The 26,089-nt window shown below is 39.2% G+C and overlaps 1 protein-coding gene across 6 annotated transcripts in view; it reads left to right on the top strand.

Annotated features, from left to right (window-relative positions):
* Positions 1-26,089, top strand: part of OSBPL6 (oxysterol binding protein like 6) — a 207,210-nt gene that overhangs the window by 160,319 nt on the left and 20,802 nt on the right. The window contains exons 11-16 of one of the 6 annotated variants that reach the window (XM_055308230.1): positions 600-692; positions 5,123-5,197; positions 10,582-10,747; positions 13,757-13,890; positions 23,769-23,876; positions 25,519-25,656. In XM_055308230.1, coding sequence (XP_055164205.1) covers positions 600-692; positions 5,123-5,197; positions 10,582-10,747; positions 13,757-13,890; positions 23,769-23,876; positions 25,519-25,656 — 714 coding nt within the window. The remainder of the gene's footprint in view (positions 1-599; positions 693-5,122; positions 5,198-10,581; positions 10,748-13,756; positions 13,891-23,768; positions 23,877-25,518; positions 25,657-26,089) is intronic. The other 5 variants (XM_055308233.1, XM_055308232.1, XM_055308231.1 and 2 more) reach the window with 5 other exon arrangements.

The following is a 26,089-nucleotide window of genomic DNA, read 5'->3' as shown; positions in this document are numbered from 1 at the left end:
TAAATAAAATAAAAATAAAAATAAAAATAAGAAATAAATATCTGAATTTTTCTTCTGTGTGTATTGCGTTAGAAATGATGGCTTTGAAGATATAATTTAGTCTCAGAATTATTGTCATCTCATTTTTAGAGACGTATTTATTTGAGAGAGAGTGTGCACACACACTTGCTTGTGCGCACAAGTAGAGGGAGGGGAAGAGGGAGAGAGAGAATCCCAAGTGGACTCCCCACTGAGCATGGCGCCTGTCCTGGGGCTTGATCTCATGAGATCATGACCTGAGCCAAAATCAAGAGCCGGTCACACAACCCACTGAGCCACCCAGGAGCCCCACTACCATCTTTTTATGTAGAAAAAAAAATGTTGAAGATCTCTAATCCTATTTTCCTCTTGTAAAGAAGACAGATATATTTTATGATTAAGTTCTTATTCCTGCTTTTAATGCCCACTATGCATCAGATACGACTTTTGACTTACCAGCTGGTTTGCTTTCGGTGGCTAACAACGATTCTTTACTAACTTGCTGTGCTCTTTGTCTGTATCTATATCATTTGTGTGACCTTAATAATACTTTGTTGCTTTTAACTGTTTGTGTAATGTAGGCTAACTGTGTAGATATTTCAAAGAAAGACAAGCGGGTCACAAGACGATGGAGAACAAAAAGTGTCAGCAAAGATACAAAAATACAACTGCAGGTACAGACTTTATTTTTCCTTCATTCATATTTTTATACCCTTTTAAGATATTGGTCTGTAAGATATTAGTTTTCTTTTATATCAGTTCATGGAGGTTAAGAAATCTTAAACAGATGAACTGCTTTAAAACCATTGTTTTACAGACTGAGTTATACTTTCTAAGATAGTGAGAAATCTATTCTTCTTACTCTGGAATAAGTAAAATTAACTTAAAAGAAAGGTTAAAATCTTCTAATGTGACTACAAAGTGGCATTTTCCTTCTCATTTATCGCCTTTACACTGTTAAAATATAATTTAACAGAAAATTAGCTTTAAAATCTAGACTAGAAATCCAGTGTGTTGTAATGAGCACTCATTTATATATACTAAATCCTAAAAGAGCCTTTTATGTAGTAGCTTTGTCCAAAATTTTATATATCAGTAAAAAGGGATGAGGGCTGTAAAAGATTGGAAGTCAGCACAACTCAGGTTCTAGTCTAATCAGCTGTGATTTCTTGGCAGGATAATCTTGTGCATTTCTGTTAAATTTTCTAGGCTTCCATTTGCTCCTGGGTAAAGTGGGATTAATTTAATCATCTCTGAATTCCCTTTCAACTCTAAAATTCTATGATTCTTCAAAAACAGACATTATTTAGCCATCAACAACCACTTTTAAAATCTGAATCATGAAAGTCTTAATGACTCATGGTAAAGTTACTTGAAATTTCTTTTGAATTAGCTACTTATTTGAAATGAATAGTTTTAAATAAGAGCATCTTCCGGTACTGCATTGCAATGATATGAAATATGGTATGATATGAAATATGCCTAAAGCCTCATATGTCATAAATCATATTACTTTCAGATCTTTAAACAAGAATGTTTACTATTCTGATCCTAGCTATAAATTATAAAAACAAAAACCAAAACCTCTGGCCCTGCTCAGTCAAAATCAGACTTAGGATTTTGCTTTTTCTTTTTATTACACTATAAAGCAACCTATATTCTAATACAAAAGCGAAAAGAACTGTTTACCAGAATGCTTCAGTGTCTTCTGAATAAATAATAATTCTTTAATTCTGATTATATTGGTATTCTTTGCTTTGTAATTCTGAATGTGTAAATAACATACCGTTGCTTTGCTTCCTAACCTGATAAATTTGAAAATAAATTTTCATAAACACTAACGATTCATGTTTTTCTGGTTAGCATGTCCACATTCCATGAACACAGTTTATAATGTTCCTTCATTAGGTATGTTTTTGGATGTTCTCTTCTATTCAGAACATTCGTACAATAGAGACAAACGGGCCAAATATCTTCACAGAAAATTTACCTAAAACTGCTTTTGACACTTTCCTTTATGTTGGGCATGTGATTGTCTAGTTCTGTGGAGCTTTTTTAAACATGATGTCTATGGTTAACATAGCCAAGAAAAAAGAACCATCATAAAAATAATTGAAGGCAGCCAACATCATAAGAATGTGTATATTTGTGGATAGATTTTATTTCAGTCTCATTTTTATAAGGTATGCCACTGAACAGATTGCCGTTCACGACGGTTGTCTCGAACAGGCTAGCTGGCCCTCCAAGAATCTAAGCACAGTGCCCCTGGCTGGCCTGCAGCAGCTCCGAAACCCACCATGGCCCACTAGCACTCAGTTTTTTTCCAGGGCAAACAGCAGGCAGCTCTGAATAGCCCTTCTAGACACAGGCTATGCTTTCCTGTATGAGAAGAGTTTATGAAGATTTTTTTTTTTTGGAGTCATCAAAAGAAATTGTTCAGAAAGCATGAAAAAAATTCAGCATTCATACTTCTACCACATGTTTGGGTAGCTTACTTTAAAATTTTTACGTATGCTGTTGTGCTTTGTTTTTATTTTGCCCAAAGAGTAACAAAATGTCCCTTGCGATCTAGTTTGGATAATTTTGAGGGAAATTGAAATCACCTCATCCCCACACCCAAAGAAAACTTTAAATGAAAGTAAGAGATTTTTAGTTCTGACTCCAAGTGGAAATCGGTAGACTTGGGGGTGGCGGTGAGCTATTTATTACTTCCAGAGAAATCCTGCTTCCACTTAGACTGCTCAAAGGTATTGGAGGGTGTATCCTGCAGAATTTGGTACTATCCCTGCTCCTTTTTTGCTCACCTGAACCAGCAGGGCTTCCAGGAGCCCTTAGGATGCTCATTCTTTATTAGTGGGAAGCCACTTGGAAGTTTCTTCAACATGCACAGTTGGCTGGGGACTCATAAAATCAGCCAGGGATGCCCACCCATGACCAATATAAATGTCTTTACTCAGCATTATTCTCCTTACAGAAAGGAATAGCATTTATTGTTATTAGTGGATTAAACATACCTACTACATTCTTTCACCCTAATACACACATTTTCCCCTCCCTGACCCTGGGAGTCCCATTTGATGGCCCTCCAAGAATCTAGGCACAGTGCCCCTGGCTGGCCTGCCAAGTATTTGTTTTGAGCCCATAATCATCTCACCCCTTGAACCACTTTCTCCGTGTCATTGTTGCAGCGAACTGGAGAGGCTTTGTAGCGAGCGGCTCACCGTTCATCCCCCTGTGTGGGTGGCAACTTGTGGTGCACTGGCCGCTCGTGCAGGACCCCAGGCTGTCCGGTGGTGGTCGTGCTGGCTATTGTGACTGCTGCTGCTCTTAATGATCCTGGTTCACTGAACTTTGCATTCAGCATTCTGCAGTAATTCTTATTTTGAAATAATTATGGAAATTGATCGCTTAAAAAATTGACCTCAAGAGAGCAGAAGTGAGTGAAGAACGTGTTACACTGTATGTTTGAGGTCTTTTTCTTAGCATAGGTTAGACTGTACTATCAATTTGAATATGAAGGTACGTTTTTAGATCTGTAGCCATATTTCTTACTAGACGCCGTTGAGAAGCTAGCCTCAGAAATCCTTTGTGTGATTCATTGAAGGCTTCTGTCCTAGAAAGCTCTGCTGAGATTACCTTTTAGAAAAAGGACTTCCTCCCAAGCTTCAGAGTTCTGGTTCTAATAAAAATCTCATTATCATCGTTACAGGGTAACAGTTTGACTGTGTTTCCAGTGAGGTAGAGGAGGGCAAGAAGGGCAGGGTTGGTCAAGGGTTGCTCTGAATGGGAGAGCTGTTGGTTTCCTACACGACTAGCAACACGAATACTAGATCCCTAGTTGTTGCAGAGAACGAGGAAGCCTGGGGTAGCTGATAAATGTCATTCATGTGTAGCTGTCCTAGATCCCACAGATGCTCAAATTATTCTGAAGGGTAAAAATAAGTTCTTTCCCCTGTTACTTACTACATTAGGCACAAAGGGATTTTTGTATGGAAAACGTTGTGTGGAAAACACGTTATATATGTATGTGTGTATACAGTGAACATTTACAGAACGCGTGCAGAAGATTTATGAACGTGGAAGAGAAATGCAAATGTAATGGAGAAACTGTGAAGGGAATTGGAGATACAGGAATTTAAAATATTTTTCTATTGTTCTAAAAAGACTAAAGCAAACGTCCTGCTTTTGCTTAATCTGCACTGTTCGGTGACCCATAAGTACATCTATGTGCACACTCACGGGAACTGAATTTATCGCTCACAACCATGAAGAGTAAGGTCTGTCAGATGGACAGATATAAACTTGAGTGGTCAGAAGGAACCATAATCCTGTCCACCAGAAAGAGACCAGAAAGAAAATTCTAGGCTGCTTCTGCTGGTTTATGCGCAGGCACATACCACTATATGAAACCTCTGCTTTCAGGTTCCCGTAGTTGATTCTTACAAGGCATCATCCCGACACACTAAGGCCATCGAGTGGTTTTCTCCCCTATGTTATGTGGCCCAGGCTTCCTCCTTGGAAAATTCTCCAACCAGAAAGTCCCAACCCCATTCCTAATGTTGAATCCCAGAGAGCATCCTAGTGGGGGAATAAAGAACAGTGAAGATTCCTGGTACCCTTCCCTCTGTACTTTTCCTCCTGGCAGGAAAGAAAACCTTTCTGCCTGTGTGATGGGAGGCTCCCATTGCAACGTGTTTGTTTTAGCCCTTGCACATTATCGAATCATTTCTTCCTGAACTTCTTTTTATCTTTGCTCCCATCGGTTGAATGCCTTTGGTTTCATATGACGTGAAGAAAACACTGTGCAACGTTTATTTTACCTTAAAACTACAAGCTCTTGACCGAGTCAGAAGTTCCCGTCTCCTTTTGGGGTGGGGTCATAGCCACTAGACCTGAGTGTTTGGGTTCTAGAATGAGAACAGTGGGCTCTTTGCACAGCGTGAATGCCCCTTTGGGCACTTTTTGGTGCTGCGATTTAGGGAAAAGTCAACTCCACTTAAAAACTCTCCCTCTCCCTTGTCTGATTATCTTTCGTCCCCCCGTATCCTGTCCTCTCCCTCCCCATCCCGTGTCTCCCCCCTCCTCTTCTCTCATTCACTGTCAGGAAGGGCCAGCTGCGAAGGGCCAGTTCAGCACCGCCCGGCGCCGGCAGAGGCTAGCGGCAGCAGTGGCTACAACAGTGAGTGGATTTCAATCTCCAGTGGACATTTAATAAGAATGAGAAACTGTGTCCGAGTGTCGCCTCCCCTGTTCCAGTGGTGCCACTTGTGTGCAGTGGCATCCGCTTGTAGTGCCCTCCTGTGCTGGCCTAGCTCTCGCATGTTCTGTGGCTGTCTCTGCATGGCAGGTGTCACGCACATGGGTGTTTGTGTCCGCGATGGAAAGCTCCCACCCCATCCAGCTCTGCTGTGGGCAGTGCAAGAAATAATGTAACTTCGAGGTTGGGAAACTGAGTACAGCTCCCTGTGGTGTGGAATTTCCTAAAATGATATGGTTCTTTTTTTTTTTTCCTTCTTTTTGTCACATTGATATTGGAACCTCTGCTAACTGATTTCTGTTTTTCTAAGAAAAGTCATGTTACTACAGACATAAATTGTGCTTTTTTTTTTTGTAGCATTGTGAATATTTGAAAAGGAGGTGAGAATAAAACTAAGAGAGGGTAAGAAAAGGTGAATTTTGATGTCATCTCTAAATGGCTACCCAAATTACACCTAGTGAGGGAAAATCGTTTTCTGGAAAGAATATTGAGCTGAAAATCAAGACAATGTAGTGTGGAAAGGAGAAAACCACAACGTTAAATGGTGTTTCATATATATCTAAGGTTTGTTCTTTAAGAGTAAATAGGATGGGTATTAGGAGGGTAGAGTAAGTATTGAAACTGATAAGACAAATAACCTAAATTTTAAATTTTTTTTTAAATTTATTTATTTATGATAGTCACACACAGAGAGAGAGAGAGAGAGGCAGAGACACAGGCAGAGGGAGAAGCAGGCTCCATGCACTGGGAGCCCGACGTGGGATTCGATCCCGGGTCTCCAGGATCACGCCCTGAGCCAAAGGCAGGCGCCAAACCGCTGCGCCACCCAGGGATCCCCCTAAATTTTAAATTGAATAGAAGCTGTTCAGAATAGTGAACGATGCATGCAGAATAGGAAATAGAATATGTAAATACAAGAATCCTTTGCTGCATAAAAGCAAATCATAATATTTGCTTAATCATGACATCTGTCAAGTTTTTAAAATACGGAATACCAAGTTTTTAGCAATCATAGATGTTAGTTTTGTTGGCTATTAGATAGTATTTGCTGAATTAACAGTAGTCCTGCTCTTGCCAATGGTGAAATATACTTGAAAACTAGAATTGCTGAAAAATACGAAAAGGTTTTGGTTGCATTGCAGGAGAACGGATACTCATGAGAGGATTGCTGGTTTTCTTTTCATTAATAACTGACCCTTGTTGTATATCTGGCTACTTAGCTGGATTTTAGAGAGAGAGCAAATTGCTTTTGATTATGAAATGAACCGGTGACTTGGGAGTTTATGAGGGAATTGCTTCTTAAACTCACAGTTTGGTGAACAGTTGAACAAATTAATGAAATTGATATCATAATTAGTGCATATCTTATGCACATATGCATAACATATGACACTGACATGATAACAGATTGTGCTAAGAGATACATGTAAAATTACCTAAATAGTTCTTAATCTTTCATTTATAAAATTCAGAAATCCAGATGATTATCAGTATGGAAAGGAAAGGTCAGTCATTCTGTGAAAATACCTGTGTTTCCTTAAATGATATAATACTAAGAAGGCATGCAGGGAAGTGATTGTGTTTCTACTGTGTTTGTTTTTTGATTAAGAAACATACAGTGAATATGATAAAACTGAGATTAGAGCCTATTTGAATAGAATGGATTTATATATAAATATATGTTTTTTAATGGGAACTAGGGAGGAAAAAGCTTTTAAAAGAGGAGAGTATTAATGCCCACCTCCCAGGGTAGCAGGGACCACAGAAGTTAAGAATAGCTTCCAATAATTTCAAGCATCGAATGAGAAAAGTTGGGAACATTTAGTAATGTATTCAGAAATAACTAGAGGAAATAGTTACTCTAAGCCCTTTAGGATTTATAGCTTTAATTCCATATCAAAGCATAACACCATTTAGCAGGACTTTCAGCTTGCTCCCTTGGCCCCTTCACCCCTCATTCACATCACATAATGGTGATTCAGCCCCCGCCCCCATATCTCTTGGTACAGTGTTCCTTTTAATTCCCCACCTTCCCTCTTCCTGACACTAAGTTAGCCCTTATATTTTGAGCCGATCCTATCCAACTCAGTACCTTTTACCTAGAATTATTCCAAATGACTCCTTACTTCTTTTCATCCAGTGCGATATGGGAGGAAACCCATTCACATATGTGGGGCAGCTGAGATTTCTCCCAAAGAGAAGCGTGCCCAAAGGAGATATTTCAGAGCTTTATTCTTGTTGATTCTTAGCACTAGAGTCCAAAATGGCTCACTTGCAACATCAGACAGACCCAACAGAATTGGGGGGGGGAGGGTTGGAAAAAGAGACATCCTGGCCCCTCCCCCAGAGAACACCAAAGGTCCCAGTGCAGCCAGTTCTCCACACGAGGATCCCTGTACACATAATGCAGAGGAAGTGGAGCAGGAGACGTTTCACATGGGCTCCGTAAGCTGTATATGCTTAGTATCTCTCTTAGGCCTGCTTTTGTCTGTTCCCTTTCTCCTTCATGTTTACCATTGCTAAATTTCAGCGCCCCAATTCCACTGTCAGCCCATTCTCTTTTAACTTCTTTATAGACAGGTGTTAAAAGCACCTCTTAAGATCCCCATTCCAAACTGCAGTTATTAATACCAGAATATTCCAGGATCAGGTCTCCTCCCTGGCACAGGATTTCAGGGAAGCCTCGGACTTCTTTCCTGGGCAAGGATGTAAAGGCTGTAAATCCAACATTGAGGATTCTCGAGTGCAAACAATGAGAGCTGTAGACAGCTCCCAGCCCAGCCATCGCTGACAGCAGACCTGGCTATCTCTTCAATTTTTGAATCCCATAAACCCAAATCAATGACCAAAAAACTGAGTAAATAAATCCCCAGGCTGAAGAGACATTCTGTTAGAGTTAGATTAATACATCTCAATTTGTATTCTCGGTTGCATTTCGTGAATTCTTCAATTAAAATGACCCATCCCAGATACTTCTTTTAACAGAAACAGTAGCAACATTAACATTTTCAGTCAGAAGTATATAAAAACTAAGTTCAGTTGCCCAGGGAACTGTCTGATTGCAGTCCGAGTGGAGCATTCCAAGTCTCTTTCCCTGCGGGTTATATACAAGATCAATTTTACTGTTTTAATTGCCAGTTTAAACTTCATTATGTTAAAAAAAAATAAATGTGCACCATGTGTTTTTTCTTCTGAGCATCCAACTTTCAATAGGCCATTCTCTAAGGGACAAGTGTGGGTCCTCACTGGAATGTCTGGGCCTCTGCTGCATCGTGGCCTCCCCCGGCCTCCCTGCCTCCTCTCCTACTTCATACCAGTCCTTGGAGTGCTGAGGGCACCTGAGTGCAGACAAAATCCTTTTCCATGATCCTCAGTGGGTTATGTTCCCCATCCCCAGACCACCATTTTTTTTTCTTCAATGCTCTTCTAGTTCTGTGTATCTGGAAACCATATCCTTAAATCTGCACCCTCCCTGATCTATGCATTTCCTCAAGTCACAGTTTCTCCCCCCGTGACTTTCCTGATCTCCGCCAACCTCCCCGTGGACTCTGTGTCCCTCCCAAAAGGCTAAGGGCTCACTGCTCCATCTAGATTTTGCATCACCATGCTTAAGGTCAGAAAGTCCCTGTATCTATCTTGAAATATTCTTCTACATCCTTTAGAGGCATCCCCAAAAGACTTCAGTCATGATTATCACAGAGTTACCTGGACAGGACCCTAGCTCATGGGTGAACCCGAGGACTTTGTTTTCTCCAGTGGTTTCCCTGCCACGTTTGTGTCTCTTCTCTGGAATGGCCCAAAATTCTGACCCTGTTGAGATAACCGAGTTGTGGACATGTCCCCGTTCAGTGTAGCCAAGGTCCCTACCAAGGCCCAGATAGAGTTACTTGGTAACTCCAGATACCAGATGCTTTGGAATATCATGTATTAGCTTAGCTTAGCTGAATTCAGGGAGAAAGCTTCATGCTCACTTCCTTCCCCAGTAAGCCTTGGATAACTTTTGAGATAATGACTCCTTGCCACTGCCATGGCAGAGCTATGTCCAAAGGACCCGCCCCCCCCATCCCAGCTGCCCTCACCCAGGTCCACAAACTACTGTTCAGTCTACATTTTTCTGATTCTCTCCATCTCTCCCATGTGTCCTCAATACACAGGTACATGCTCCTTTTCCCATTCTCTCTCTCCCTCTCCTTCCCTCCCTCCCCCCTTACCTCCCCCCACTTGCTCTCTCTTCTGTCAGGAAGTTTAAAGCTGTATCAAAACAGGAGAAAAAAGGAAGGTTCTGAACACGTCTACATCAGGCAGGCGTATTTCCTGTTAGCTCGAAGGTGTGAATTACCCCTTAATTTATATAAAATTCAGCTTGTAGAGGAATTTGAGAGTGATTCTTGAGGATAACTGAACGAATATCTGTGCAGTGAGAATTAGGAGAGGTTACTGGTAATCTGATGTACAATGGAAATCGGTATTCTCATTTTCCAAGAGTGTTTGGCTGATGCCATTTATAATGGTCAGGCGTCACCTTGTAGAAGGAGAAGGAAAGGTGCTTTGCCCCGACCCATCACAAGCCTAGGGCAGATCCAGGGTGGGCAAGAAAACACCTCTAGCCATTTGGGAAAATCTATAGTAATATGACTTTTTTTACTTAATGCTTTTCAGTATTGACCATTTCATAAACCGTGTTTGTTTGTGTAACAGTGTCGTATGTGACATGCAAAGGTAAATGACGTAATTTATATAATATGTATTTCATTTACAAATCTCTTTTAATAAGTCAGTTTCAAATTTAATTGAGTCGCTTTAAACCATGATTATATTTACTATTAAACTTATTTATGTTTTATGTAATGGCAGCGGCACAAGTAAACCTTTCTGTATACGTGCCTCTTGAATTTTCTACCCGTACAGTAAGCCCCTGCTCCAGGCTCAGATACAAGTGAGCACGAAAAGGCCTCTGCCACAAGTACCCAGACTTTGTGAGAGAGTTTCAACTACCATTTCCTGCCAGTAATTGTGTAGATACAGCTGTGGGTGCAGAACTGAAGCTTCTCTGGGATTATGCCTTTGCTTTCCTGTTGTTCTGTGGTCATCTCTCCCTGTAACAGGGAAAAGCCAGTGAGTCCACGGCTGTGCTAAATCTCCCATCAGAAGTGAGACTCCTTCCCACCCCAACCACCTGCCAATTACATGAGTAGCGAGTGTCTCTGAAAGAACCTAGTATTTAGAAGAAGGGATGAGATCCTTCCTATGTAAGAGAGTGTGGGTTGATGTCCTGTTGCTCTTTCCTGATTTGTCATCCCTTTCAGGTCCCTTTCAGTGCGACCATGTCACCAGTTCGCTTGCACTCCTCCAACCCCAACCTTTGTGCGGATATCGAATTTCAGACTCCCCCTAGCCACCTCACCGACCCTCTTGAAAGTTCAACGGATTATACCAAGCTTCAAGAAGAATTTTGTCTCATTGCACAGAAAGGTAACAACGAATATAACGTGCCCTTTAGAGAAGCTCTCTTCTTTGGTGAGAGGTTGCCGTTCACACTTCCAGCCTTGTCCGGGCGGTCACGGTAGAAAGGCACGGTAGTGCAGATACTGTTTGGAGTTCAAGATACTAAATTCAGTGGGATATGATGCCTGCTTCCTGGGAGCACGCACATCATAGATTTACGGTTTTGAAAGAATAAAGAAAGTATCTTGAGGGGGAGAAAAAGGAGGAAAGACAGAGTCCTCCTAGGCAGGCCAGCACATACTACAACTCAACATCTCTTTTCAGTATCTTTTAGTTATCATTTAACACATTCTTGTGAGTTGTCCTTAGCAAGGAATTCTGTTGCCCTTGTTCTTTTCCTTTATTAATACTCATTGATTATAGTTCAGGCAGGGCTCAGGTAGGCAGTTCTGTGCCGTGTGGCATGGCCTGGGCTCGGTGATGCTCGGTGGAGGCTGGGCTGGCCCAAAAGATCCAAGGTGGTTTCACCTATGTTCCTGACATGTTGGTGGGATGGCTGCAGGGTCACACACAACTGTGTCCCTTTCCCTCTCCGTGACAGCTTTGGGCTCCAAGGGAATGGAATAGACTGAGATGGAAGCTGCCAGTTCTTTCAAGGCCAACTCTGGGACTGGTACAGTATTGTTTCCACTGCATTCTGCTGGGCAGAGCTTCACAGGCCAGTTCAGAATTGAGGGGAGGGGAAATTCAGCCCACCTACGAGTCACGTTTTTCCTATTAAATTTTCAATAAGGCATGTTGCATAAGTTTAGTTATCAGCCACAAGAGAGCGAGGTATGATAAGTAAGAGGCAAGGGTAGTAGCTTGTAGGTGGACTGAGCAGCCCTGTCTATGTTTACCAAGAGCCTGGGTTCCAAATTACTACCTGCCACTTCTGCTATAGTATTTAAATTTCAGTTGCTGAAGTTCATTTTTTGACTTAAGATAGTACCTTCCCAGGCCTTGTCTTTTGAAATGCATTATCTCATGAAGAAAGATATACACTGTATGGTTTTCAGTCACTAACATCTTATTGTGAATTAATCACATTTATGTACTCTGAGGCTGTTGGTAATAGGCGATAAAGTATTCTTGAAAATGTGTGCTAAATGGGACATCTCAAGTACCCCGTAATGCTCGAGAGCCTGGTGGCTCAGGAAAAGAAGGAATACACATTGAAAGCATCTCTAGGAATGTTGAAATCAACAAAATTTCATACTCTCAAACCATCATCAAAGATGTACTCTCAAATACTTCTGTAATTCTATGATCCCAGAGCTAAATCATCCCCCCCTTTTTTTCTCTGTAGATTTCTCAATTGTGATTCTGTAAGATCAACTCTTTCACCTGCTATTTTACTCCCAGTACATTTTTATTTCATCTCTTAGCCAGATGCTAATCATGTCATCAGACTAGAACAGTGTTATTTTCTCTATATATCAGGATAGGATTATGGCCAGTAACTCTTACCTCTAACAGCAGGGGGACAAGGCAGGATGAGACAACAAATGTGTGAATTAGGTATGTAGAGCACAGCCTCTAAAGGGAGATGAGTAAATTCAAAGGTAGCCCCAGGAAAGCTTTGTGTATTTGGTTGTAATCCTGAGGTTTTCAGGAAATCCATGTTTCAACAAGATTTTAAAGCCTCTGTTGAAACAACATATTTTCTTTCCAGCTATGCTAGAAAAAAGGGTTTTTCTATGACTACTGAGTGAACTCTTTAGAAAGAGTTATGGATGGTGAAATGTATGAGCGTCTGCTTTTAGAACTGCCAGTGGGGTTAATGTAGTCCAGCCATCAAGTTATTACCTTTAAATTGATGATGACTAGAATGTGGCACATAAATCAATAGATTGTGAGTCCCTTATGATCCTACCATTTTTCCCTCTTAATTCAGGCCAGTATTTGTTGCTGAAATTTTCCACTTCTTTTAAAAATAAATTCTCAAATATGGAAATCCCTTTTTAGAAGACTGCATATTATGGAAGCTGTTATCATAGAGATAGGAGCTGGAAAGTCAACCGTCTTGTATTTCAAACTTAAAGACTACCTCAGACTTTACCAATGTATGTTATTAGGTATACAGAAATGAGGGGAGGAATGTTGTTTTCATTGTTGCCTTTGTTTTTTTTTTTGCAGCTTTATTGAGATATAATTCATATATAACATTTCATAAGTTTAAGATGTACCTGTTGATTATCACCACAGCATCAGCAAACACCTCCATTGTGTCATGTAATCACCGTTTCTTTTTTGTGGTGAAAACATTTAAGACCTACTCTCTTAACTTTGACATATATAATACAGTATTATTAACTATAGTCATCAAACTGTACATTAGATTTCCAGAAATTATTCGTCTTTAACCTGGAAGTTTTACTCTTTGAAAGCACTTCCTACATCAAGATGTTCCTGGCTGAGAAAGTAATTCAAGTGCTCTTCTCAAGACCAAATCATTTCCTATGTCAAAGAGAACTAGCTAGGACTTCTAAATCAGCTTCCTGTTTTATTTTGGCAGGATTTATAAAATGCTCGTTTTGAGTACCTGCTTTGGGAGATAATTTCTGGATAGTTTGAAGCGATTTGCATGAGAATTCATTGTACACACAGAAAAGTTCAAATATTCTTATCAACAATGACAGGGTAAAACTTGTTGCCTTTTCCTTCTAGGAATTATAGATTACTTTTCTAAATATTGATATTTAAGAATTGATATCAATATTTTATATCTTGCTTCTAAGTTGTTTCTGATATAAAATGCCAGAATTTTCACTCTGGTTAATTACCATTACCATATTTGTTTTGTGTATAGATATTTTGGAAGAGTCCATTGTAAGGCTGACTTTTAACTAGACTCAATATAATCTTTCCAGATAATGTCTATGCATGCCTTAAAGTGCTGAGAAATTTGTAATTTTGTATATTCTTTTTATTTTATTTTTTTTAATTCTTTCTCGATCCATTTGATTTTTCTTTCTCACTTTCTCCCCTACCTAGTGCATTCTCTTTTGAAGTCTGCATTTAATAGCATAGCTATAGAGAAGGAGAAGCTTAAGCAGATGGTTTCTGAGCAGGATCACAATAAAGGCCACAGCACGCAGATGGCACGGCTTCGACAGTCGCTGTCTCAGGTAAACAAGAGTGTTTCATTCTCATGATTCATTCCCGACCCCATAAGGCAGAAGTTTGGACTGGAGGTGGTCCATCATGCATGGCGTATTCAACCAAACTTCCCCCAAGACTTTGCAATGTCAGGATTAAATTTCAAAATTATATATAAAAAAAAGTTAAATAAAATTTAAATTAAACTTCTCTTACAAAATACATCAAGGTAAGAGTGAAAATCAACCAAACTTGCTTGTAAAAATATAATTGTTATTTTGACGCCTCTCAATGGTCATTTATAAGGCAGCCCCTGGTTTTAAAAGACAAATCATGCATTTATACATGATTTACACTTCTAAAATATGTTCTGGAATACATTTAATTCAGTGTTGTACACAACAGAATCTGCTAGATCTTCTACGCTTAATATTTTTTCCCACTTATATCACATCTTAATCTGTGGAAAATGATCTTTTCTTTTCTGATTTATACTTTGAGAATTTTCTTCCTATATAAGTTATGCTCCCTGAAACTAGACTCATACTTCAAGATATATTATACATTACAAAATATATTAGTCAATATATATTCATTATATATTCTCCAACATAGATTATATTGATCTTCCTAATATTCATCAAATACCGATATATATCAAAGTTGACATTTCTGCTAAAAATCCTTTGAAAGTGTACTTAACGCTTTTTTACACTGAGCACGTCCTCTGAAATATTTTCTTCATTTAGTCTATGACTGCACTTTTAAAAAGACCTCTGAGAATTCAATGTTGTTATGTGACTTTGTGTGAGAACTCAGTGTTTATATAAAATATTGTTCACTTCCTGGTGCCTTGGATCAGAGTGAAGGAGCAAGCACATCCTGGGTAAGTGGTTTTCCATGTGGCTCGGCTCCTGCTTGAATAGTTTCCCCCAGTCCCTAAGCAGAGACAGACTGTCTCACCATGTTTTATGTCCCTGAACTGTCAGCTCACCTTCAGTGTTGAGTTTCACGTTATGAAGTATCGGTACCTGGGACACACTTGCTGTGCTCACCATAAAACACTGTCACTAGAGGTGCATATACTGCTTCCAGTGCAAGACCAGGGACTCGGGAGCATGAGCACTCAGAGCAGCAGCTGATGTGCCAGTCTGCAGAGGGCTTTCCCCATGAGCACGTCTTAACAGTGTGCCTTGGTCTCCTCCTGACACGTATCTGGTGAATGCTCAGTCTGTGGGAATTGATCTTCTGAATCATTATTCTGAAAGTACCCTGAATCAGGAAGATCAAAGCAATGGTTAGGTAAACATGCAGATGTCATCCTGTAAGTGTGCAAAATATGCCCTTTCCCCCCCTAAAAGTTGCAGTATTTCCCTCAGATGTATTAAATAATAGAGGTGTAGTGGTATACGCTTGTATGGAGAAAAATAAGAAAACATAATTGCCTCTTTCATTCTGCCTTTGCACAAACTTTTTTTTAAAGTTCTTATTTTGATCATTCAGTGCTTATCACAAGTGCCCGCCTTCATCCCCATCCCCTACCTCACCCATCCCCCCCCCCCCCACCTTCCCTCTGGTAACCAGCAGTTTGTTCTCTAGGGTTAGAAGTCTGTTTCTTGGTTTGCCTCTCTCTCTCTTTTTCCTTTTGCTCGTTTGTTTTGTTTTTTAAATTCCACGTATGAGTGAAGTCATATGGTATTTGACTCACTGACTTCACTCAGCATTATACTCCCTAGCTCCATCCGTGTTATTGCAAATGGCAAGATTTCCTTCTTTTCATGGCTGAATAATATTCCATTGTGTAAATGTGTGTGTGTGTGTGTGTGTGTGTGTATCACATCTTCTTTATCCATCAATTTATTGTTGGACATTTGGGCTTCTTCCATATCTTGGCTATTGTGAATAATGCTGCAGTAAACACAGGGTTGCAGGTATACCTTTGAATTACTGTTCTTTTTTTTGGGGGGGTGGAATATCCAGTGGTATGATTGCTGAATCATATGGTAATTCTGTTTAATTTTTTGAAGAAGCTCCATACTGTTTTCCAGTGGCTGCACCAGTTTGCATTCCCACCGACAGTGCAGGATGGTTCCTTTTTCTCCACATCCTCACCAACACCTGTTGTTTCTTGTGTTTTTTATTTTAGCCATCCTGACAGGTGTGAGGTGATATCTCGTTGTGGTTTTGATTTGTATCTCTCTGATGATAAGTGACAATAAGCATCTTTTCATGTGTCTGTTGGCCATCTGGATGTCTTCTTTGGAGAAATGTCTGTTCATGTCTTCAGCCCATTGTTAACTGTTGGCTTTGAGTTGTGTGTCAGTTCTTTATATATTTTGGACACTAACCATTTTTATCAGATATGTTGTTTGCAATTATCTTCTCCTATTCCATAGGTTGCCTTTTAGTTTTTGTTGAATTGTTTTGAAAATGTATTAGTTTCTTGCTTCCTTGCTTCTATTTGTTTGTTAGTTAAGACAGAGAATGAAGAAGAGTAGAGATCTGGTCTGCGGCATCAGATTAGAAAGGATGGTAAAGACAAATTTTTAAAATGATTCATTTGTTCATTGTATTTCATTTAACTGACTATCTATTAGGTATAGTGCAAGGTTTGGAACACCAAGATAAAAGTAACTCTGGTCATGTCCCCAGGAAGCTTATGATCTGATTAGTGAGATGAGTAGTATTTACCAAGGAAACAGTTAAATAGACCATGCTCTAGTCCATTCAGAGCCACAGATGGGCGGTGCAGATTTCCAGGGCTCCGGTTGTTCAGAAGAATGGGAGATCTCTGACCTCCAAGCAGAACCACAGATGAGGAGGCACTGAGCTTTGTACTGGGCCTGAGTAGACAGCAAGAGTTCACAAGGAAGGACCTGATGCTAACATGGTGAAAGTAAAATAAAACAAAGTTATATCAACTTTACATTTTGTGGGTTATTTCCTTCTCCTGTCAAAGCATAATTTGTTTGTCTCTGAACTTAGAGTTTCAATAGATTTTGGGGGGCGGGGATTGTTGTGAGTTGTTTTTCATTTTGTTTTGTGGTGGAGCTTTTTTGATTGTTATAAATTTATTTTTAACCAGAAAGCTCAATTTTATCCCCAAACATGGAAAAATAATTTGGTACTATAAAGACAGTTCATTATAGCCTATTCACTGGAGAATTCAGTGCTTCCTATTGTGTGTCATCACAGTATTTCGACTATGTCCATGTTCTTACATCTGTCCATACCCTCCCATTAGGCCAGGTGTACCCTCACTGGCCATCTATACTCATTGCCTCTAAAGCTGGACTCTCTTTTGGAATTCACCATAGCTTCTGCTTAGACATTTAAGTTTATTGATAGTTCACTCCTCTCTACGGAATTGCTATCCATGGTTAGACCACTGGAGAGGTATCTGAAGAATGGCAGTTAATTCACAGGGGCCTGAGTATGGAGTGAGCAAGGAAGAATTAATCTAGAAATAGCTAAGTAAGTAGATGGGAACCAGCTCATCAAGGACCACACAGAGGAGGGGTGCCTGGATAGCTCAATTGATTAAGCATCTGTTTTCAGCTCAGATCATGATCTCAGAGTCCCAGGATCAAGCAGCACATGAGGCTCCCTGCTCAGCAAGGAGCCTGCCTCTCCTTCTGCCCCTCACCCTACTCGTGTTCTCTCTCTCTCTCATAAATAAATAAATAAATAAATAAATAAATAAATAAATAAATAAATAAATCTGTTTATCTATCTATCTTTAAAAAAAAGGACCACACAGAGGAGTTTATCTCATCAGTCCTGGGGAGGCCTTGAAGAATTTTAACAAGGGAGTAATAATGCTAGAAATTGAAAATATAAGTTCTGTGTATAGAAACAGAAAATACATTTCCACGTATAGAAAGATTACTCTGGTACGGTATGGAAAGGATGGATGGAATTAGGTGAAACTAGTTGGAGAGTGTCTTAAAATATTTGAGATAATACAGGCCTGAACTTGGGAAGTACCAGAGTTGGTAGGAAGAAGGGATGAGTTTCAAAGCCTGGGGGAGCTGGGGTGGCGTAGACTCAGCATGGCTTGGAGATCAGCTTCAGGTTAGAAGGACAAGGAGACAGAGTAAAGATTCCTTGTGTGACAGAGTAGTAATAGTTCTTTTCCCTGAGATTAGAAATACAAGAAGAGCTGATTTTTCAGGCATAAACAGTGATTTTTTTTTTTTTTGAGACTGAAGTATCAGTGGGCCATCCATCAGACAATTAGATATATAGATGTATAGCTCAGGAGAGAGGTCCGGGCTAGAAAGATGTGGATACATCGGTACAGTTACAGATATTGGTAAATCAGAATAAAAGAGGGTCAGTGGTGCTGCTGTATAGAACATTAATACTTAAAGGACATTAAAGAAAAAGAGGATCCTTTGATGGAGACCTGGGGGAAGCAGCCAAAGGATTTAGATGGTGCTGAGTGTTGAGATCAAAGGTAAAGTGTTTTAATAGTCTCAAGAAAAATCTGATTAAGCAGCAAATAATATAGGAGGGCAAGTCAGCCTTGGAGTTTGGTAGCTGTGTCAGCATGTTCGTATCCTAGGGGAGGGAACCAGGAGATGAGGAGATGGGGAGGCTGGGAAGCAGTTAACTGATGGCGCCCTCCTGGTTGACCTGCTCTCTTTTCACTGTCCCTCTTTCAACGTAGCACTCAGAACTGAACAAGACACTTAAATACCATGCGTGAGATGAGTGTTCTGAGTATGTCTTTATATTAGCATAACTTCACATTATAATGTGCTTTTAGGTGGCCTGAAGACATCTTTGATCCATATTCAAGTATTACCAGCTAAACTCCCAGATATTTTTCTTATAACCAGTTAAGTCTCTCCACAGAGAGAGAAGGAGAGACTGTGTTTAAATAACTTCTTAGGGCAGCCCCGGTGGCTCAGCAGTTTAGCCCAGGGTGTGATCCTGGGGGCCCCAGGATCGAGTCTCACGTCAGGCTCCCTGCATGGAGCCTGTTTCTCCCTCTGCCTGTGTCTCTGCCTCTCTCTCTCTCTCTCTCTCTCTGTGTCTCTCATGAATAAATAAAATCTTTAAAAAAAAAAACTTCTTAAATTAGTCCAAGCTAATAGTTTTTATTTGTTGTAAGTCCTATTTTGATATGTAAAATTATTAAAATACTGCTTTTCAATGAAGATTATATCAACTTGGCAAATTCCATTATCCTTTTAGAAGACACATAGCATATGAAATACATGAAATTAGCATTCTTCACTACCTTCTCAGCATAAATTGTTACCTGCCTTGGGCATGTAATAATTTACAAGACTGACCAGTATAATGAATTCCTCTTTTAAAGTGATATTTCTTCCTTGATCTGTGTGTACACAAAGACATACATAATTCTGTTATTATACCTCCATGAAACTCTAAAGGTAACTTTTACACCTGAGAGGCAGAGTAGATGTTAGATTCAAACCTCTAAGACAAAGCATTGTGTGGGGTCTCTATCCCTTTATAAACAACTTTCTTTCACAGCTACAATTTCACATCCTATTTAATGTAATACCCTGAACACCCAAATCAAATAGTATATAATAGGACTAAGGTAACTTCAGTGCCCCAGATTACTGTAATAATAAAAGATTTGACATGACTTGGGTCTGTCTTTAGTGTATTATACTTTGACACTGTTACTCTGGCCTCAGAGGCTGTGCACAGCTTATGTTAAATGTAGGGGGTGTTGGGACCATAGAAATGTGAGCAGCAGAATATGTCCCTTGTATTTCAGCTAGAATTACTGTATTTCATTAAATCAATATGCCATAGATTGTCAGATGTACCATCATTATGTGCATCACTAAAAAAGAAAAAAATGTTATTTAAATTGACAATGCTTCAGAGGTGTTAAACGTAGGAAGAAATGTGCATCTTAAAATCAATGATATGTGGTATGAATGCAAATGTAAACAAAAAATCAACTTAAGGCACATAGTACCATAATTAAAATCCCAATTGTAGTATTTACCATCCTTCCTGTCTACAACATTTCACATACACAAAATAAATATTCTGGGGTATTTATCGGGTAAAACTTCCAATAGTATTCCAGAATTCAAATTCCCTGAAACGTGACAAAATTTGATGTGCATGAAGATAATCTTCATAGGATTATCTCTTTTTAGCCATCCACTGAGTTCAAATTGATGTCATTTTGGACGTCGTTTAGCAATATTTCTTAAAGCCTTAAAGAGATTTTATCTTTGACCCTTTGGCCCATAACTGACTTGTCTAGTCTGAGGAAGTAATGCTGACTGTAGAAAACCATTATGCATACAAACACTCATGGCAGCATTATTTATTCTAGTAAAAATAGGTAATATCACAAGTATCCAATTATAGAAAATAATCGCTTATTATACAACTATTAACACCATATTTGTGAAGTTTGCAACATAAAATAAATGTTTATATACAAAGAATAAATGGCAGACACCGAAATAAAGTATGTATCCATTACATGTGGGTTTATTACACTTTTTAAAAAAATAAAAACCCACATACATGTGGAAAATGTATAGGAAAAAGCTAGAAAGAAATATACCAAGCTGCCAACAGTTAGTTGATAGGGTAGCAAGGTATGAATTTTAAAAAGATTTTTTTCCCTTTTTGCATTTTTCCAAATATACCGTAATAGTATGTACTTATTTTAAAATTTAAAAAAGAAGGTGATTTTTAAGCAATTCCCAGGATTTGGCTCTTGATAACTCTAGCTTTGAAAATTGTACTGATTTTCTCGTTCCTTTCGAACCACTTTTGCTTTTATCCAAAGGGTTTAAGTCTCTGATGATTCCCTCTTGCCATATGTTTCATAGCCTTCTCCAGCCATCAGGCATCCAGGTTTCCTTCCCAGAACCCACAGTTCCATTACATGTATCTCTCAGAGTCTCACCCATTCAAGGGTAATCCTCACCCATTGTCTGCCAGGGTGGATAAAGGTAGTTAATAATAGCCAACATGGTGGGGTTTTGGACAATTGGTTCTGGCTCAGGATTTCAAGATGGTAACCACTTTTATAGGTTGAGAAGGAACGGTTTATTTCTTGGGTATATGAAACTTGAATGTGTCTGAGGGACCTGAGGAAATGAGCATACTTGGAAAAGAGTTTTTTGTGTGGTCCAAGCTCACTAAGCCAAGGGAGTGAGAATAAGCCTACAGCCTGCCTGGCGAAGAGTCCAAGGACAGGAATCCCTGTGCCCAAGGGAGCTTCCTTCCTGTTAGGTCTTTGGTCCCATAGGCCCCTAATAGAGCAATGCCATTCCTGACGAGTCTCCTTAGCTTCTCTTGCTCATTGGCTGGTGTGAGTAGCTGGTGATGCACCTCCTTTTTCCTTGCTTCTCCACTATTCATGGTCCTTGGGTACGTTCTGAATGTTGTTTTGCCATCATCTGGGCTCTTCTATGTTAATTATCACTAATAGTGTCATTTCACAGAAAATACCTATATTCCTCAATGTTCCCGAGATTTTCATGATATCGTTACAGAGAAAATAGTTGAGTTTTAGGGATGGAAATAATAAATGGGGTCCTGAGCACTGCCTGAGAGCACTACACCACAAAGCTCCTGGCACGTGGCTATAGCAAACTTCAGAAACAGTCTGTATGATCAAGGCAAAAGGAGGAGCTGCCCGGGTAAGATATGAAGAAATAGACCGTTGCACGCTCACTTGTCTGCCTGCTTCCACCTTTTGCTGCTGGGGCTGCCAGAGTTGGAAGAGTATTTTATTTCCATGCTTTGGGGGCTATATAACAACAACCTTTTTCTGCCACTGCATATGTATTATTAATAAACTTTTCCTTTTGATCCCATGGCTAGAGGTACACTTGTGCCTTCACACACACCTGTAGACAGAACTGCATTTAATGACTATTGGATGAGAAAGGAGCTTAAATGAGAATTTAGCTCAAGAGATCCAGAGCAAACGATAGGACATGTTTCATTACAAATGGCAAGCCTGTGTTGGAAACTCCTACTCTGAGAAAAACCATTATTTATCCTCACCATTGAGTCTTTGTGGTGGTGTTTTGTTAACTCTGCTCCAGTGACAACAGACAGCATAGTCACTTTAGAGAAACCCTCTGTTGAGATTTGTCTGAAATCATCAGGTCAAGACTATGATTCTGCAGTTGAAACCCTCAAACAACCTACCGCAAGGCCTCCTACCTAAAAGATAGTAATATATCTGAGTCCAAATATTTCAATAAACAAAACTTTCAACATACTTATGGGCAAAAATAAATCATGAAAGAATAAAGAAGCATAGGAGTAGTGGCCACAAAAGGTAGGAGTAATGCCGTTTGTTTGTTTGTTTGTTTGTTTGTTTTTTTTCAACTACCAAGTGTTTGAGATTTTGCTCTGGGAAAAATGATCCTGAGCACTTTTGCAGAATGTAAAGATATAGAATTTCTCCCTTTAAAGTGCATGGTTTATTTACTATAGAAGTAATCACCTTTTATCTAAATAACATCCCTGTTTCCTCAAAGAGCTAGACCCATATTTCCTTCTCTCCGTAAATGTAGCACCTATAAGATCTGTATCCACCTTTAATCCATCAACACCTGACAGCCCGCCAGACCAGGTGTGTTCTATTTTACACATATTTTACAGGCTGGTGATAAAGACTTTAAAAGCCAAAAGCTGTGAATGAACAATTTTCTGCTCAAAAAGCAAAAGCTATGTTGAAGGGAGAGAGGAGAGGCTGTTCAGTGCTCCATGCTCAGAGATTACACACTGCTCAATGCAAGCTTGTAAAGTTTAGCCACTCTGTAGTTTCTCCTGGCTGTTTTTTGATAGCTACAGAGTTAGAATCATGATTTTATATTCGTATGTGTGTTTATTGTATCTGTACACTCTGTATGGAGAAAAGCAGTACCCTCTTCCCTGGGGAGATGCCTTGTAAGTCCTGACATTTATCTTCCACCCTGTGAGGCATCCACCTCCATCTTCTCGTTGCTGACTTTAATGCAAAGGAAAGGAACTGTCTAGCTTTTCACTGGGCTCTGTTCTCACCTGTCCTTTGATCCTTGATGTAATTCCAGTGAGCTACGTCTATCTTACGTATATGGAACACGTTCTCGTGCATCAGTGTGATGCAGGTACCTTTGTCCACAGGGCACCTGTAGGGAGTCAAGCTTATGTCAAGCTGCTCTCTTCTTGCCACACGTACCAAACAGTTATAGCAGGTGGTGTTTTTACTGATGCAGACTTAGCAAATACTGATGCCAATCACTTGGAGTTTGTTTCCTTCCAGTGATAGGTTCTTCATTAGGCTTGTCGGTATCTACACTGCTCTGTGAAGGCACCTTTTGGTCTTGAGTTAGTTCTGCTGCCCTGTCATGTGTATATGCACCTAGAAAATGAAAATACAACTTTTTTTTCACTGGAATAAAATAATAATTCTATAAGGTAAAGCCAGTTCATTGTCCATTCCATGTCCAAATAATTTTTAAGGTAACTGTCTGACTTTGAGACGATTCCCAAATTTTAGAAACTAGAGCCGAAAAAAAAAAAAAGGAAAGAATCAATAGTTTTTATTCCCAGGCATAATATATATGTGGTGGTAGAATGGGCTTGGATGTAATGGGCCTGACTCCAAGGGGGAGAAATTCCATGAATCATTTTTATGAAATCCATGAACTCTTTGAGCCCACTAACCTACTAAGTAGCACTCTTATTTTACCAAAAAAAAAAAAAAAAGGAATACCTTAATTCTGAGCCATTCATTTTCTTCTTACCAGTAGAATCTGGCCTATGATGACTCTAAAAGTTATAGCTAAGAACGTCATAGACGCTGTTGTCCCATGTGCATTTGTGTGCTTATTCTGTTTTATGCTTGCTTATTAACTTGCAATTACATGTGCAATTTTTGTTATTTAAGGCACTCAACCAGAATGCTGAACTAAGAAGTCGGTTGAACAGAATACATTCAGAATCTATTATATGTGATCAGGTTGTCAGTGTAAATATTATTCCTAGCCCTGATGAGGTAAGACTCATTTTTAATAGATGTAGAGTACTTATTTTATAGCATCTAAATCTACTGCATATTTTGGTTTTTTTTTAATACAGTTCTTTTGCCGTTAATAAGATTCTCTGCATAAATATTTGTGTTGTTGACAGTTCAGTGGTCTTTGGAGTGAAGGAAGTACATGAGCTCGATATCAATTATTCTTGGTGATCAGTGTCTATTTTTATTTATATCTGTGCTCACCTGATGCTACTGAATATTTAGTTTATATATGTCTACTGCAGCTTGTGAATTTTCTGTGTCTGTCACAGTCTTCATTTGAAATGTTCCTTATCATCAAACGGCCCATGAAATGGGGGGGGGGGGAGGAGGAAGCATTTTTAGCTGAGAAGGTGCTAAATGAAAGCTTTCTCAAGGTTTCTTTTAAAAGCCCTGTCTTAAGAGCTTGACCTTGCTAAAATAATACTAATGATGCTATTACAGCTACTAATAGTGATGATGATGTTGATAATTAATAGCTAGCACATGTCAAGTGAATGCTTACTGTGTGCTGGGCATTGTGCTAACAACGTTGCATGCATTATCTCATTTGACACTCCCAGTGACCCCTGAGGTAGGTGCTGTTGTTATTCCATTTTTCAGGAGAATTTTTGACGTAATGCTAAAAGGACAAGAGATCATTCAGTATTTGGGCTAGACTTAGTGTGTAATTCTGTCTATAACCCTTTATAAAATTACTATTTTATAACCATGAGAATTTACACTTTGCAATAGCAATATTAGAGCTTTATATACAGTGATATATGTAACAAAGTGAGAGTTTTAACTCATGTGAAGATCCTATTTACAGAAAAGTGTACATTTAGTAGAAATCTACAGGTCCCAAGGTCCTACCATCTGATTGCTTCGGAAATGCCATCCCAAGACAGCTTCTTTTTGATTTCAATTGCCCACCCTACCCTATGTCCACTAACCTTCATGCATCACATAGTATTTGGTGACACTCATGGTCACTCAGCTGTTCAGAATCCAAAAGTATTTCTAAAACGGCATCATTCAGAAATTGTTAACAGTCTTAGTTTGAATCTTTTCAACCTGAAATGATACCTATATATATTTGTCACTTACTGAATAAAAATACAGTTTGCCATAGGTTTGATGTTTGAGTCCTATTATGTCATTGGTTAAAGTTTATGATCAAACTGGAAAATGACCTTTAAGTATTGTCTCAAAAATCAGTTACATAGATTGTTTTCTTAGCATATCTCTAGTGGTTTCTACAAATATGTCTTGAGATTTCACATACTGGTTAGATATGGCTAGTAGTGATGGATCTAAGTTTATGAGAATGAACCTGTCTTCATAGGGGTTCAGACTATTAAACTCCACTTAATATCCATTGAGCATTGATTTGAAATCAAGTCACAGGACCAACATCTTTCAGCTATGCCTTTTGGATTCTTCAGACATATTATTAGAAGGAAACTTTTGCCATGGTCATTACTGAGTTGCAAGTGAAAACTATCTGTGGTCACCACTCTTTTAACCTATGATGTGAATTTCTCCAGAAATCTGGCCTAGTACGTCATGGTCTAATTTGAACAAATAGCTTTTCTTTCAAGGAAATAACAATGACACCAAATGCTTCTGTCCTCTATAGGCTGGAGAGCAAATCCATGTCAGTCTCCCCCTGTCACAGCAGGTAGCCAATGAGAGCCGCCTCTCCATGTCAGAGTCTGTCTCCGAGTTCTTTGATGCACAGGAGGTGCTGCTCTCTGCAAGCTCATCAGAGAATGAGGTAAGGTTTTTTGATGTGTCAACCCCAGTTACTTCTGATGAGGAGTTTGGGTTGGAGAAAGTAAGACTATGGGGACTTTTTTTTTTTTTAAACATCACAGTAAGAGTCTTAAGTTGTAGGAAAGCCAAAAGCATGCAAATTATATTGGTTCCCATTTACTGAACACTTAACATCTGAGTGCCAACCTACTACATTTGATGAATAAAAGAAAAGAATCCAGCATTCATTCGGACACTGTTGTATGATTTGTATTTTAGGGTAACCAAATAGTTGATGGCAGAGTTTTTTGTAGAAGAGACTAGTAAAATATAGAAAGAAAGAATGAAAATTTGAAAATCACCATTTATGTGTGTGTGTGTGTGTACATACATGTGCACTCACACACACACATATCTTTACTAGAGACATGATTTTGAACTTCTTTAGAAAGTTG

Source organism: Nyctereutes procyonoides, unplaced genomic scaffold (genome assembly GCF_905146905.1).
Source record: "Nyctereutes procyonoides isolate TBG_1078 unplaced genomic scaffold, NYPRO_anot_genome, whole genome shotgun sequence".
Lineage (NCBI taxonomy): Eukaryota > Metazoa > Chordata > Mammalia > Carnivora > Canidae > Nyctereutes > Nyctereutes procyonoides.
This window is presented reverse-complemented; position numbering and strand designations above follow the sequence as displayed.